General features: G+C 42.5%; 1 protein-coding gene across 3 annotated transcripts in view; it reads right to left on the bottom strand.

Moving 5' to 3' along the window:
- The window catches only part of CUEDC1 (CUE domain containing 1), a 150,316-nt gene that overhangs the window by 76,221 nt on the left and 57,833 nt on the right, over positions 1 to 16,262 (bottom strand). For all 3 annotated transcript variants that reach the window (XM_066572384.1, XM_066572378.1, XM_066572372.1), the window contains exons 3-4: positions 5,912 to 6,397; positions 1,291 to 1,418 (exon numbers count right to left, since the gene is read on the bottom strand). In XM_066572384.1, coding sequence (XP_066428481.1) covers positions 1,291 to 1,418; positions 5,912 to 6,193 — 410 coding nt within the window. In that variant the 5' untranslated portion in view covers positions 6,194 to 6,397. The remainder of the gene's footprint in view (positions 1 to 1,290; positions 1,419 to 5,911; positions 6,398 to 16,262) is intronic.

Here is a 16,262-nt window from a genome sequence, read left to right as displayed (position 1 = left end):
AAACCATACATACTATATATCAAAACGTCCAAAATAAATAGAGGAACCTATTCTCATACTTTATTTTAGCATAAATATACTAAATTTAAAAAAAAATAACTATAGATGTTAAAAAAATTATTTTTTTTTAGCATTTTACCCCCAATAAGACTAAAAAAAACGGGAAAAAAAAGTCAGTGAAAAAAAGAAAATTAAAAAAAAAAAAAAAAAATCGCCCTATATGTCACTGAAAAAAAATGCTGTAAAAATAATGTTTTGGTAGCTAAAGGATAAAAGGGCAGTAAAACCGCCACATGGGTAAAATCCCTAAAAAGTGTCCAGTCCTTAAGGTACAAAACAGCCTGGTCCTTAAAAGGGGTTGTCCCGCGAAAGCAAGTGGGTCTATACACTTCTGTATGGCCATATTAATGCACTTTGTAATGTACATTGTGCATTAAATATGAGCCATACAGAAGTTATAAGAAGTTATTCACTTACCTGTTCCGTTGCTGGCGTCCTCGTCTCCATGGTGCCGTCTAATTTTCAGCGTCTAATCGCCAGATTAGACGCGCTTGCGCAGTCCGGTCTTCTGCTTTTCTCAATGGGGCCGCTCGTGCCGGAGAGCGGCTCCGTGTAGCTCCGCCCCGTCACGTGCCGATTCCAGCCAATCAGGAGGCTGGAATCGGCAATGGACCGCACAGAAGAGCTGCGGTCCACCGAGGGAGAAGATCCCGGCGGCCATCTTCAACCGGTAAGTAAGAAGTCACCGGAGCGCGGGGATTCAGGTAAGCGCTGTGCGGATTTTTTTTTTAGGTCCCTGCATCGGGTTTGTCTCGCGCCGAACGGGGGGGGCTGTTGAAAAAAAAAAAAACGTTTCGGCGCGGGACAACCCCTTTAAGGTGTTAAATAAAAACAAATGCACCATTTTTGGGGGGAGCTCATTGTTATGTTGTTCATGGTGTATTAAAATGACACATTCACTTTATTCTGCAATGCCAAATTTATATAGTTTTTAAGTTTAACTATTTTTTACTAAATATTAAATGTTTTCTTGAGAAAAAAAAAAGAAGCACTTTCTGTCACCATATTTTGATTTTGTCTTCACATCCATAGACCACCTCATGGAGGGCTGTTTGGGAGATCCCTCTGTCAGATGATTTAAATGCAGACAGCGGCATTAAAGGATTAATGTCCAGGATCCCAGCCACTATAGTCAGGTGCCAGCTGTCAAAGACAACCAACACCCACCACATCCTGTAAGCAGAAATGTACATACATCAGACCACTACAGCCCTAAAAACATGTACTTACCGAGGAGGAGGAGTAGGTGGGGTTTGTGGATGAGGTCTATCAGACAAATGCACATCGTAGGTAGGGGGGGAATACACTGGAGGAGGTTCCTCGTCAGAACTGTCTGGTTCGAGAGTCCTTTCCAGAATCTAAAAGTAGAAGAAATACAAACAGATGAAAGCAACTTACTGCAATACATTTCTTTACCCAAGAAATATGATAAGATGCAAGATCTATTGCTTGGGAGTTAAATTTAGATATGGCCAAAAGTGGTGTAAAGGTTGCCCAAGACCCCATTCTAGGCAGCAGTTTGCACCAGTAGCGATTCCAAGATATGGAAAAAGGTGCATTTTTTTCCATTAAAGTTTGTCTGTAGATTGATTCCACTCCTAGTTTTGGCTTACAAATACTAAAAAAAAACACTGAACAGAACAGTGCTTCCAGGGAGTTTGTCACGTACTCCTTGTAGTATCAACTGAATACACTGTAGTAGGAGGAACCTATTGTTACCTTTATTGTGTTTCCCTACAGCTACATTCTCCAGATCAAGAACTTAATTTTTGCAACGCTATATGCAAATGAGTGGTGCACTGTCCTGTGGGAGGTCCACCCCTCTCCCTCACCCATTCCAAGTCTTCAGTTCCGCCCGCTGGAGACTCAAGCCACTCCATCATTGTGCTTGTGCTGCACTGGGCAAGCAGGCACATGCGTGTGATGCCAGTCCAGCCGGGAAAGCGTCATAGCTGGAGACGTCACGAAGCTTGGAATGGGCGTGGTTTTTAGGCTCTGGGCAGGAAGAGAGTCGGACCATGGGCAGAGGTGGCCCGCGCATCAGCTGGTCCACTGCTCATTTGCATATAAAACAGCAAGAATAAAGATCTAAATCTGGAGAATAGAACTGTAGTGAAACCCAATAAAAGGTATCAATAGGTTTCTCATACCATCAGATGTTTAACAGCGTTTTCAGTGGCTACCTCAAAAAGCATGTGACAGACTTCCTTTAAGGGGGGTACAGCATTTTTGGCAAAGTGACACTTTTGTAGTGGACTGGATTGCAACAAAAATGCCACTACCAGATGAATTGCAGTAGGAACTGTGTATTTCATGCTGCCTTATTTAAATTATTGTGTGTGTTTTGAGAGGGTGGCAGTGGCATTCGTTGCAATTGCAGTAGCCTGTAGATGTGTTGTTTTTCCTGGCATTCTGCACAGACAAAAAAAAAATAACATATGTAAAAAAAAGAAAAATGCCACCCAAAAAACATCTTTAATCTCATAGGCCAGCTTCACACGGCCGCCAAAATTGCATGAGATTTGTGTGTTGCAAGACGCACAAATATGAACCCCCTTTTAAATGAGGTCATAGACATTAGCAATGCTTTCCTGCATAGCACCGCGAAGCGGGAAACATTGTGCAGCATGTTCTATTTTGCTGCGTTCTCTCGCATCAGTGTACCCACCTCCTCTCCTCTATACTTTTCCCACTGTCAGAACTCCCTAGCTTTTGGTTCCCAGCGGCCTGTATCCTCACCTAATCAGCAGCGCCACATCTGAACAGGATGCTAGGAACCGCAAGCCGTAGAGCGCTAACTGCGGGAAGCCTTCGGAGGAGGTGAGGGGGAGCGTCCTATAGAATGAAATGAGCTGTGGATCCATTTAAAAAAGGGGTTGTCTGTGAATTTGGGCATTTTTTTCTAGTAATGACCTATTCTCAGGCGGGCCTACTTCTCGGGAACCTTGCCGACCAGCTGATTCCTGATGCGGAGGATAGGTCATAAACAGAAAAAAATGCTCAAAGTCCAAGACAACCCCTTTAACTGAATGAGGCCGAGCAGTGGAACCAGATCATCAGATGTTCCAAAGGCTCAGACTAAGCTCTCATGCACACTAGCGTAAATACGCGCATGCTTTTTACACACTTGATAAGCAGTAAAACCCATAATTTACGCAGCGCCTTTTTGTCATGTGAAAAAAAAAACTGCATGATCTATTCAGTGCATATTATGCGCCAAAATAGCCTATTAAACTCAACTGCCCATTGAAATCAATGTGGTGTAAATAAAAACGTAACTGAAATATGCAAACGCCAATATTAAGGAGCCCTTATAATCTATCCAAAGCACACTTGCTCTTGTTTTTATCATGTAAAGCTATCCCAATCCATGTTTAACTCAGTTGCTGTTGATTGCTTCTCCCTTGTTATGTCAGTTACTATTTTTCCATTTCAGTAATTCTCGTTAGGAGGCCTGCACGAGAAGACTTTTGCTGCGGCATCTTCATTCCGGATCCGCAGCAAATACCGTCTATAGCATGCTATGGGAAAGAGAGTCTTCCTGCACACTCGCAGAAAAAAATTGTAGTTTTGATCCACTGCAATTAATTTCTGCTCACAGAAGAAAAAAAAATTAATAAAAATTCACAGCATGCTCCATTTTGAAGTCATTGCAAGTTGTGATGACGCGGCAATAGCAGGAGTTAACCCCTTAGTGACGGGGCTATAGTAAAGCTACGTCCTGCTGTTGCAGGACGTGTATAGAGGAAGGTAGCGGCGCTATCTCCCTCCATACAGCGCGGGCGTCAGCTGTTTATTACAGCTGACACCCGCGGGCAATAGCCGCGCTCGGCCATTCGGCCGATCGCGGCTATTAACCCTTTAAATGCCGCTTTCAATTCTGACAGCGGCATTTAAACCCCCGCACGGCCCCACCGCGGTGAGATCGAGGGAGCCGTGCAGGTGTCATGGCAGCCGGGGGCCTAATGAATGGCCCCAGGGCTGTCTTAACAGACTGCCTATCAAGCCATACACACAGGGTGTCAAAAAGCAGTATGACGTAATGCTATAGCATTACGTCATACTGCAGGAGCAATCAAAGCATCGCTGGTTGTAGTCCCCCAGGGGGACTTCAAAGTAAAATTAGAAAAAAAAAAAAAAATTCAATAAAGTTTTTTAAATTGTTTAAAAAAAAAAAGTTATAAAAGTTTAATTAAATCACCCCCCTTTTGCCATACTTATTATTAAAAAATCTAAATCATAAAATAAAAATATGTATTTGGTATCGCCGCGTCCGTAAAAGTCTGATCTATCAAAGTAGCGCATTATTTTTCCTGCACGGTGAACGTCGTCCGAAAAAAAAATAAAGAATGCCAGAAATGCACTTTTTTAGTTACCCTGTCTCCCAGAAAAAGCACAATAAAAAACTATCAAAAAGTCGTACGTATTCCAAATTGATACTATCGGAAACCACAGGACATCCCGCAAAAAATGAGCAACTACTCGACGAAAAAATAAAAAAAGGTATTTCGTGCACAAAATGACCGCAGAAAATAATTGAAAAAAATTAAATATCTTAAAAAAAAAATACAAGTACTACAGCAAAAAAAATACTATATAAGTTTGGTATCGTAGTAATCGTATTGACCCATAGAATAAAAATATCAGGTCGTTTTTGTTGCAGTTTGTGCGCTGTAGAAACAGGACGCAACGAAAGATGGTGGAATGTCATTTTTTTTCCATTTCTCTCCGCTTAGAATTTTTAAAACGTTTTTCAGTAAGTTATATGGTACAATAAATAGTGCCATTGAAAAATACACCTCATCCCGCAAAAAACAAACCCACATACAGCGACATCGATGGACAAATTAAGGAGCTACGATTTTTTAAAAGGGAGTAGGAAAAAACAAAAATGGAAAAAAGCAAAAAAGCTTCCGTCACTAAGGGGTTAAAAAAAAATCTGTACTGCACGTCAGACGGTGAGCCGTGCGGGCCATCCGCAGTACAGATGAAGAGAAAGAAAGATAGGTATGTGCAGACACGGCTGCTTCCAGGGTCAGATTCCGCTGTGGGTCCCCGCATGCAGAATCCGGCTCTGACGTCTGCAGGCGGCCTTACTGAAGGCTATCTCCAGCTTATGTATGTGCTAAATAAAAACATAATATTCCTAATTCAAAACAGTACACTAAGGCCTCCCTCACACAAATGCTTTCGTACAGGGATTAGTGCTGCCTTTTGAGCGCTGTGCTAAATGTTGTACAACGCTCCCATTCATTTCAATAGGGCTGTTTACGCACGCATCAAAACAGAGTCTTAAACCCTGTGCTTTGACAGTGATGTATACTTTTTTTTTTTAGCTGTGCGTCGTCCATTGAAATGACTGGGCAGCGGTTTCAGCGCTGCTGAAAACGTGGCACAACTTGGTACCACATTTTTGGCAATGCTAAATGCAAACGCTAGCTGCACTACCAAAAAAATAAAAAAAAGAGAATCAATCCTCACCTAGCTGGTGCTGTCTGGGTCCCTGACGCTGCTCTCTGTAGCTCCGGGCAAGCTGCTGGGCACTTGTCATGGCCGACAAAGCATCTATTGCTAGTGACGGCGATTGAAATCCCTGCCTCCAGCAAGACATTGCTCTGATTGACTAAGCCAGCTGAGTGTCAGCTGGCTTCCCAATCAAAGCGGGCGCTAGATGCACCAATCACAGCCGTTCTATGAATGGCTGTGATTGGTGCATCAAGCACTTGCTGTGATTGGCTGAGTTGTCAAAAATGCATGGCAACGCTGTTGAAACTGCAAAAAAATGCTACGCTTCTGCAAATGACTGTGTAAGGGAGGCCTGTAAAAGGAAAGTGAAAATAGAAAAAGCAACCTCTGGAGGAATGCTGTCATCCGAGTCTGAACTGTCATCTAATCCAGCGTCATCCAGGTTCATCTGTAGGAGCTGGTCAATAGTGGCATCCACTGCTCCATTGTTAGCCCTCAGTACACATTCAATGATGTCATATTCCATGTTTGGAAACATTGTCTTAAAATCTTCCATTGCCTGGTTAAACTCCAATCTACGCACAGGGCGGCTGTTGTTAAGTTCCTGAGTAGAAGAACTTCCTCTTGAGCTACCATTGCTGTTGCTTCTACGAAACAGACTTGTCATTTTTTATAACAGTTTTATAAAAAAAATGCTTAGAATTTAGAGATTCTAAACCGTAGAAGGAAAATTGTGAGCTTGGCACATGGTTTCCTATCAAGAGGCTATAGTAGCCACCTTGCTGCTGTCAAGACATGAATACATCCATAAATAGTCCTTCTTGACCTTTGCAGAGGCGTTTCAGTTTACGAGCAGTCCAAAATACTTTATCTGTGGATAAAAATATCTGTGATTAAAATAGACAAAATTACAGTTCCACAAAAGGAGCAAATGAACCAGTAAAACCGAAATAAAATAGTAGAAATTGAGATTTGTGAACTAACTGCATGCATTTTCATGCAGGTTGCCACAACATGGAGATGGTGCACCTCTGGTTTACCCACTACCACTCTGTGTGAAGGCGCACTTAGGAACTCTACTGATCAACATCTTAAGGAAGCATGTCCACGGCTATATTGGTAAAACGCTGCAGGTCTCTCCACAGCGGTTTACTACTATTTGTAAATACCAGCTCTGCTGGCATAGACCGCACATGGCTGCGAGTGTACTGCACATGCCTATGCATCACATGCACATCCCCAGTATGACGCAATTTAAAAAAAAAATTTCCCTGCTTTGTTTCAGTGGTGTATACGCCGCCTATACAAGTGTACAGGGCTCACGCGGCATATGTACACAGAGTAATAGAGCATGCTGCAATCCATTTCTCGTGCGTATCCACGCACATGTGCATGGATCAATCAATGTCCATTGACTTTCATCAACTCCATTTACCGCGTATCATGCTTCGGCGTATCACATACGTAATACGCTGTGAAAAATCATGCCTGTGAACATGAGCCCTATGGAAGAAAGAAGTCAGATCTACTCAAGATCAGTCAGTCTACAATGTATTGCCAGGATTGAGGTATATGTCCATGAGGTCAAGAAACACTAAGTGTGCCTGTCTACGGGCGTGATTTCGCCGAATCACGCCGGCTGAAGCTTTCCACAGCATTGCTATGGAAAGCGCCGGCCCCGTTTCCACAGCATTGCTATGGAAAGCGCCGGCCCCGTTTCCACAGCATTGCTATGGAAAGCGCCGGCCCCGTTTCCACAGCATTGCTATGGAAAGCGCCGGCCCCGTTTCCACAGCATTGCTATGGAAAGCGCCGGCCCCGTTTCCACAGCATTGCTATGGAAAGCGCCGGCCCCGTTTCCACAGCATTGCTATGGAAAGCGCCGGCCCCGTTTCAACATGCATTGCTATGGAAAGCGCCGGCCCCGTTTCAACATGCATTGCTATGGAAAGCGCCGGCCCCGTTTCCACAGCATTGCTATGGAAAGCGCCGGCCCCGTTTCCACAGCATTGCTATGGAAAGCGCCGGCCCCGTTTCCACAGCATTGCTATGGAAAGCGCCGGCCCCGTTTCCATGAGCCGAGAATCATTGCGATTCTCCGCTCGCAGCGAGCAATACGCAGCATGCTGCGAATTGCCCCGATTTTCCGTGGTCAGCCTATCTATCAGATTAGGCTGGCCGGCGGAGATTCGTGTGCAGTTCCTGCTCCTGGGTGGCGGCTCCCGCGGGACTCCGCAACGCCTGTGGACAGGGGGCCTTAGCATATAAATGTTATAAATTCTATTTTTCACAGGAAATGAAAAAACGTGAAAGTGGGCTGCATATATATGACTACTTCCCGAGTAAGGCAGCTCTCACACATTTTGATTGCAGCATTTTGCTAACACACCCATAATTGTAATGGATGATGAAGTGCATTAAAAAGCGTTGAAAAGTAGGAAAATAGAGCAGACATAACTAGTCTTTGAAGCCCCATTGAAATCAATGGAGGCGTACCATGTTTGGCGCAGTGTTTAAACCGCCACACTAATTACGGTAAAAAGAGCTGCCTAAGGCTGCGTTAACATTTTGTTTGACGCACAAGTCTGGGAAATCACCTATAAAACTCATCTATGCAATTGCATGCTAAAGATATAAAAAATAAATCTGTCATCCACATGTTCATAACCATTTTGATACTACGCGCCTTACGAGATGTCATTTCTATAAAGCTATTATTTTAGGTTATTGTGTTTGCAGTATTCTTCCATACAAATGACTTGTATTTCTACTTAATTATTCTTTGCTTTCCTAGTCCTTGCTTGGATCACACATTAGTTCCACCACGTGTTCTTTGCCGCTCAGACAACAGATGGGATCAGTTAAACATAAATAAATGCCTGTCTATTTCCAGCAGAGAATTCCACATAGCTATACTGTGCCTGAAATGTGCTGGCAATGACTAATTTTTGGCAAATAAAGCACTGAATCTTTTTGTAGAAAAAGAAACTAGCTAACCGCCAGAATTAAAAATTAAAGGGGTTTTCCAGGCAGCATTCGCTGTCAGTGCTGGCATACTTCCGGATAGGAGTAGAAGCTGCTTCTCCGACCCTTGTGTAGTGGCCGATGCTTGTAAATGCAGGTGCATCTCATTAAAATAAATGTAATGTAAATCAACAAATATTTGCACTAATCAACTATAACATTAAAATCACTGATACTTGACGTGAATAACGTTGATTATATTGTGACGAGGGTAGTAAATGAAGCATGAAGATCCAAGCAACAAATTGTATTGGCTAGAAGAGTGGGCCAGAGCGTCTCCAAAACAAGTTTTGTGGAGTAATCCTGGTATGCAGTGGTTAAACCAAAAGTGGCTCAAGGAAGGAACACTGGTGTGACAGGGTTATGATCGCTGAAGACTCCGAGATGCCCATGATGAGGGAAGGCTAGCCCATCTGGAGTGATACCTCTGAAGAGCTACTGTAACACAAATTGCTGAAAAAGTTTATGTTGGTGTAGCGGTGCAGCTCCTGAGGTAGCAACGACATGATTTAAGTGCAGACATTTGGGAAGTCTGTATCATGGAAGGGTTTTCCCCTATGCTGCAGCCACTTAATTGGCTCATTTATAAAAGACCTAAGAGAGGCTCAATAAAGGGAAGGGTGAGACGCTCAGGGGGCGCTGTCTGGGGGCACAGTTCTGAGAAGAGGAAGGCTGATGACAGGGGCCATGGAGAAGCTCTAAGCGCCCCCTACGCTGACACCTTGATGCTAATGGAGTGCTGAACTGTGAAAGTTGTGTCATTAGGCCTATTTGTAATTAAGGACACTGCATTATGTTTAGTTAGAGGCCAGACAGCCAGGTGTTACTTTTGTGTACGAGGGCTTTTGGGAGCTGTTGGCAGAGCACAGCATGTGGCCTGGGCTCTGCACACAGCTCCATTATTTTTGCATAAGCTGTTGGCAGAATACAATGTAATCTGCGACGCCCATGCAGAACAGAGAGTGTGGTCCCGGTTATCTCTCTCCGGCTGAATGATGGATTTTAAGCTTACCTTAAAATCATCGTTTAGCCGAAGAGTGGTTCACTGAGACAGATCGATTCTCAACTATATTGTTTATTCGCTGTAGAAAACCTACTAAATAAAATATAACTTTTATTGTTATTTATATTAAAACTCTATTGTGGACCCACTCTGAGAAGACAGACAAATAATAAAACAAAAAGATAAATTCCGGTGAAGGAGGTCCGGCCTTGACGGCAGGTGGATGAGATCTCCAGCAGAGAGGGAACTCAGGAGAGGGAACAAGGCCCCCTTGGGCCAATAGGGAGCCACTAGTATTACTGATGCTTTTGACCCTTGTATTTTCCTCAATACGTACGGTATAAGGGGCAGGGGGGAAAATGCCTAGGCTAGATCCATACAAACTTACTGCTGTAATTCCAGTGGGGACATGTTCCCAGCTTATATGTCTATCTACTTCTGGGATCTCTTGACCGAGTGTCAAGCTAAAGCCCTGATGCCGACCAGGGTTACCGACTGAAAGATGCTTCCAAGAAGCTGGGAAACACAGGGACCCAAGAATATGCTCACGAAGCACAGTGTGAACTGTAAACCTGCATGCATAACACCGCTTAGATCGCTGCCGCACCATTAATTGATGAAGTCACAGTACACAGAAAAATCGCTAAATTATATGTGGACCCTAATAGATAAATAAAATGCTAAATATACTATATGAAAACTCAAACAAACTACCACCAATTTAATAAAAATGTGAATTAAAAAAAAAAAAAAAAAAAAAGTATAGTACCAATTAAAAATGACCATTAACCCCTTGAATGGCGGGTTTCTTACCCCCCTGTCGTACCCACCAGGGCAGGTTTTTTAAATGGTCTAATCATTTAATTTCAACTAATTTTGCAGTCGCATTCCAGAAGCCATAACTTTTTTCATTTTTCCATTGACACAGCCATATAAGGGCTTGTTTTTTGCGGGACAAGGTGTACTTTTTGATGACATCATTTTTGGGTATATATAATGTATTGCATAACTTTTGTAAAAAAATTGTCGGGAGATTGGGGGGGAAAAAAAAGAAATTCTGCCATTTATTTTCTTAGATTTCATTTTTACGGCGCTCAGCATGCAGAATAAATAATGTGATAACATTCTCTGAGTCGCACGATTCCAGCGATACCAAGTTTATACAGTTTTTTAAGTTTTGCTATTTTTGTACATTTAAAACATTTTTTTTTCTTAAAAGGTTTGCTTTTGTGTCGCCACATTCCAAGAGCCGTATTACTTTTATTTTTCCAATGCCAGAGCTCTAGAAGGCCGTGTTTTTTGCAGGATGAACTCTAGTCTTTTATCTAATTTTTTGTAACATGGAAAATTTTGATTGCTTTTTATTCCATTTTTTCAAGTGGCAAGATTAACATAATCTGTAATTCTAGCACGTTTTTTATTTTTATTTTTCACTGCATTCTCTGAGCAGTATAAATAATGTATTAAAGTAATTCTCCTGGCCAGTACGATTATGCCAATACCAAATAGTAATAGTTTTTTCTTTTTCAAACTTTTTTTTTTTTTTTAAAGTAATAAAAGTTTAAATCACACCCTTTTGCCATATCAATAATAAAAAAATCTAAATCATAAAAGAAAAATACATATTTGGTATCACCGCATCCATAAAAAGTCCATCCTATCAAAGTAGTGCATTATTTACCCCACACGGTGAACGTAGTCCGAAAAAAAAATAAAGACCGCCACAAATGCACTTTTTCAGTCACCTTGTCTCCCAGAAAAAATGCAATGAAAAGCGATCAAAAAGTCGTATGTATTCCGAATTAGTACTAACGGAAACTGCAGGACATCCCGCAAAAAATGAGCCCTTGCTCAAGTACATAGACGGAAAAATTTTAAAAATTATTGCGCGCACAAGATGCGGCAGAAAATAATTTTTAAAAATTAAAGGTCTTTGAAAAAAAATACAAGTACTACAGCAAAAAAAAAACTATACAAGTTTGGTATCGCAGTAATCGTACTGACCCATAGAATAAAGTTATCATGTCCTTTTTGTTGCAGTTTGTGCGCAGTAGAAACAAAATGCACTGAAAGATGGCGGAATATCTTTTTTTTTTTTTTTAAATTCTACTCCACTTAGAATTTTTTTTTAAGTTTTTCAGTACATTATATGGTACTTTAAATAGCACCATTGAAAAATACAACTTGTCCCTCATACAGCTACGTCAATGAATAAATAAAGGAGTTATGATTTTTTAAACAGGGGGAGGAAAAAAAGAAATGGGGGAAAGAAGAAAAAAAGGGGCTATGTCATTAAGGGGTTAAATAATGTACTAACTTACTTCTCTGGGTCATTACGACGCAGGGATACCACATGTGTAATTTTGTTTTTAATTTTTTACAAAGTAAAGGGAGAAAAGTGTTTTTATATCTTTAATAATTTTACTCTATTTTTTGTCCCTTTAGGGCAGTGTTCCCCAACTCCAGTCCTCCGGGACCGCCAACAGGCCATGTTTTCAGGATTTCCTCAGTGTTGCACAGGTGATGTAATTATTGTCAGTCCTCAGACATAACCGCAGGTGTTCTTACCATAGGATATCCTGAAAACATGACCTGTTGGTGGACCCTGAGGAATGGAGTTGGGGACCCCTGCTTTAGGGGACTTCCACAGAGACCAATCAGGACCCTCTGATCACATTCCAGGGGTCTGATGGTGACAACCCTTTACATGCTGCAGTCGCATAGACTGCAGAATTTAAAGGGTTAACACAGCAGAGATCGGAGGTTTTCTCTGATCTCTGCTGTAAGAGCTGGTACCTGGCTGTCCTCTGACAGCCAAGCACCAGCTCTCCCTGCCACAAAGACCTTCGGCTGACTTCTGACAAGCCGATGGTCTCTATGGCAACCTGTAAACAAAGAAGTGCAGGACTTTGAATTTAGAAGCGGGAGATTGCCGGCAGATCGGCAATATCTTCCTGCTTCTGTTTTTCAAAGTCCTGCACTGTTCTGTGTGGGTCTGTGCAGGTAGGGCACAATGCCACAGTTTGTGGCATTGTGCTCTGCAGCTTCCATAGTGAAACATAGCCCGGGCGTGCCACTCAAGGGGTTAAAAGCGCCAAAGACTACATACCCAACAAAGAATATATGTGAAAAAGACTGCACTGTTTCCCAACTCCAGTCCTCAAGGCACCCCAACAAGTCATGTTTTCTGGATTTCCTCAGTGTTGCACAGGGGATGTAATTGTGGTCAGTGCCTCAGATATTGCCACAGGTGTTTTTACTATAGGATATCCTAAAAACATAACCTGTTGGGGTGCCTTGAGGACTAGAGTTGGGAGACACTGCCCTGCAGAGATTACAATGAACTAAACAGGTCAATAAGTGATGTGTTGGCATTTTGATGTAAAACTCACTATGCAGTTACATCTCAGGCAGATATGCAAATGATTAGAGTTGGGACGTGATAAGATGAACGGTCTTGTCACCTGATGCCCTAAAAGTGGTTCCACTCTTGGCTCATAAAAAGGATCTCAGAGGCTACTTATGTGTACTGACCTCTTTTTCCACTTTGTAGAGCTTGCTGACCACTATACATGCCTCTACGAGGCAATGAAAGAGATTTTGCCCAGTTAACAAAGTTTGAGATGGGCGGATTATTGGAATGCGAGAAGCTGGATGGTCGCATTGCCAAATTGTCCACCACCTAGGCTATTCTGACTAGACCTTTAGGAGGTGTTGGGATCAGTAAATGCGTGAGGGCATTCACACAAGGCTAACCAAGCTTAGGACGCCCCCGACAGACCACCAATGGAAAGGATCATTTGACAAGCATAAGCAGCACTAATTGTTTCGTTGCCCACCATCCAGAGACAAGATGCAACATCCTTACAGGCCCCAGTATTCTCACCCCTTCTGAGAATTTGTCGATGCAACAACTAAGGAAGGCTTTTCTGGAGGAAGGTGATTCTAACAATGCCACATGCCACAATTTTTCTGGAAGCGAGGCTCTGCAATATGGGAACACTGGTGTAAAAGTTATACAGATAGAGATGGTAACCCATGTCCAGTAGAGTGTGCACCAATTCCCATACAATTTCTCCTGTAATTCTCAGGAAGTAGAGGGGAAGGCATTCGGGGGGCTCAATTTTGGTGTCCTTCCTTCCATAAATCCAGAACGTATGGGTTTACCATCGCTAAGACTGAGCAAATACATTCCATTTTAATGTATTTCGCTCATCCTTCAAAAGACTGATTAATGTTCTCCTTGTGGCTTGTTTAAACTAGCCACAAGGAGAACAATGGAATGTGTCGGCAGCTGTTTGTGCAACAGGGCATGCACAGTCTATCATACGCCGGGTCATTTCTGGGGGGGGGATTTGGGCATTATTAGCAAAATGAAAAAAAAGTATATTTTCATATCTGCGTCAGGGCATTATTGACGTAAATACAGGCACTGCGTGAACGGCGCTTCTGCACCAATAGAACCGTATTGAGAACTTTTTTTAAGAGTCCCATTAGCAGGACATTCCCCCCAATTTTTAATTTTTAATTTATTTTTTTTAACTGTAGGACATCTATGGCGGTCCTCACTGATTAATATGGGGTGCGCGGTAATCTATTGTCCAGCGTAGGTGTTAGTTTGCTGGACAATAAGCTCCAGGACGCCATCGGTAATGAACAAATTAAAAAAATTAAAGGGGTTCAAATTTGCGATGTCCATATTGACGCATTACTTGGCCCTGCTGCCCCAACCCCTTCCTCAACCTCCATCGCTCTACAGGCAGAGTAATCCCTCTAAAAAAAAAAACCTCCTCCTCCGACGTGGGATCACTACCAGAACTAGTGTTGAAGAGTAGCATGTACGCTTGCTCAGCGCTGTAGCGCCTAGACTCCATTTTAGAAAACAAAAATGTGCATGGAGGTAGACAAAAAAAAAATTTAACCCCCCAAAAAGCGGACAGGGATATAATGGGGTGATTAGGGTATGAGGAACGGTGATGGCGTGGTGATGACAGGGTTTTTTTCCTCTTTCACTCTCTATATGGCACACGTTTTTTCTCTGTCATCTCTCTCCTGTCACAAATCTCTCTCAGTGACAGGAGAGAGATACGCAGGACTAGACGTGTGTCATATTTATTAAACAAATGACATTGATGGCTGTGATAGGTATATCACAGCCACCCATGTCAGCAGGGACCAAGCACTTTGGTCCCTGCAGGTTACTATGCCAAATGCCACTTCGGCATTGGCTTCTACTGCGCATGCGCCGCCATTTTGCCGGCGCATGCGCGGATCTGGGTGTTACCCTGCACTTGGGGACATTAGGGAAGCATTTTCATCTCCCCTCATGGATTGGATTCATGAGGGGAGATGAAACTTTTACTTTTTACACTTTATTTTTAACTTTCCTATGATCACCGGTGACATCTCCTGTCTCCCGGCTACTGATTTTAAATTTCCAGGAAGATCCGGTTTCTGCGCATACTCCGCCATTTTCCCTTTGGCGCGCATGCGCCGAAACCCGTGGCGGCTCCAGGTCACCGCGGGACATTGTGGAGGACGGGGGTGAGTATTTTCAGCTGCCGTCATGGATCCGATTCTTGAGGGCAGCTGAAACATTTACTTTTTTTAAACTTTTTTTTCACTTTTCAGTGATCGCTGGTATTTATTGCCAGGAGACAGGAAATTTAAAATCTTCCACGCCGCCCCGCTCTTCTGTGCATGCGCCGCCATTTTCCCTTTGGCGCGCATGCACAGGAAATGGTGCAGGGTCTGATCCGGACAAAAAAAGTGGGGAGCAGCGAGGAGCACGTTGGTAAGCAAAACGTAATCTAAAAAATATTAATTTGAATCACTGTAATTGTACTGACCCGCAGAATAAAGTTAACATTATTCATACCACATGGTGAATACCATTAAAAAAAATAGACTAAAAAAAAAAATGGCAAAATTGCAGTTTTTTCATTTTACTACTTAAGCTATCAGAAAAGTCATACGTAACCCAAAATGGTACCAATGAAAACTACAGGTTGTCCCGCAAAATAAAACCCAGTAGGCAGTTTTGTCAATGAAAAAATAAAAATGGTATGGCTTCTAAATACAGCTAACGATCGAACGAGGAATGAAAATTTGTTCGCTTCTCGTTCATTGTTAATTTTACATAGGCATAAAATTCATTGTTCGTTCATTCATATCGTGAATGTACACGACTGAATAGTGTGGGAGCGAACTATTTTATCTGATGGATAAACAAACTGCACATTTAAATTTAGGCTGTAAGTTCAGATTTCTACGTTTTCTCCCTTTTATTTTCATAACCATTTTGCATTTATTGTGTCACCCAATTTGGTTGTCTTTTATTTTTGTAAGCACTGCATTTTTTGCATTAAAATCTAAAAAGTTTAACAAGTGCAGTTTTAGTGGCTCTGGCCCTAAGCCTTCAGCAGTTTTAATCCCTTTAATTGCTGGAGAGCATGTGGATGTGTGTATGCAGGTCCCTTGACCTTTTCCAGGGGTGGTGGCAGAGTGTATTCTGAGATGCATGCATGGTGTTGGGCCATGGTCTGTGCTCAGTTGGCCGCCTGAGTGGAAGGTGTGCGCAAGGTTAAGTTTCTGAGCTATATCAACCCCTGGTAGTTGCACGTGAGTCAAGTGTTGTGAAAGTGCTTCCTTCAAGGCGCACTTGGTTTAAATTCTGAAGGCGGTCAATAGAATTTTAGAGCGGCTTTAC

The sequence above is a fragment of the Eleutherodactylus coqui genome, chromosome 1 (genome assembly GCF_035609145.1).
Source record: "Eleutherodactylus coqui strain aEleCoq1 chromosome 1, aEleCoq1.hap1, whole genome shotgun sequence".
NCBI lineage: Eukaryota > Metazoa > Chordata > Amphibia > Anura > Eleutherodactylidae > Eleutherodactylus > Eleutherodactylus coqui.
This window is presented reverse-complemented; position numbering and strand designations above follow the sequence as displayed.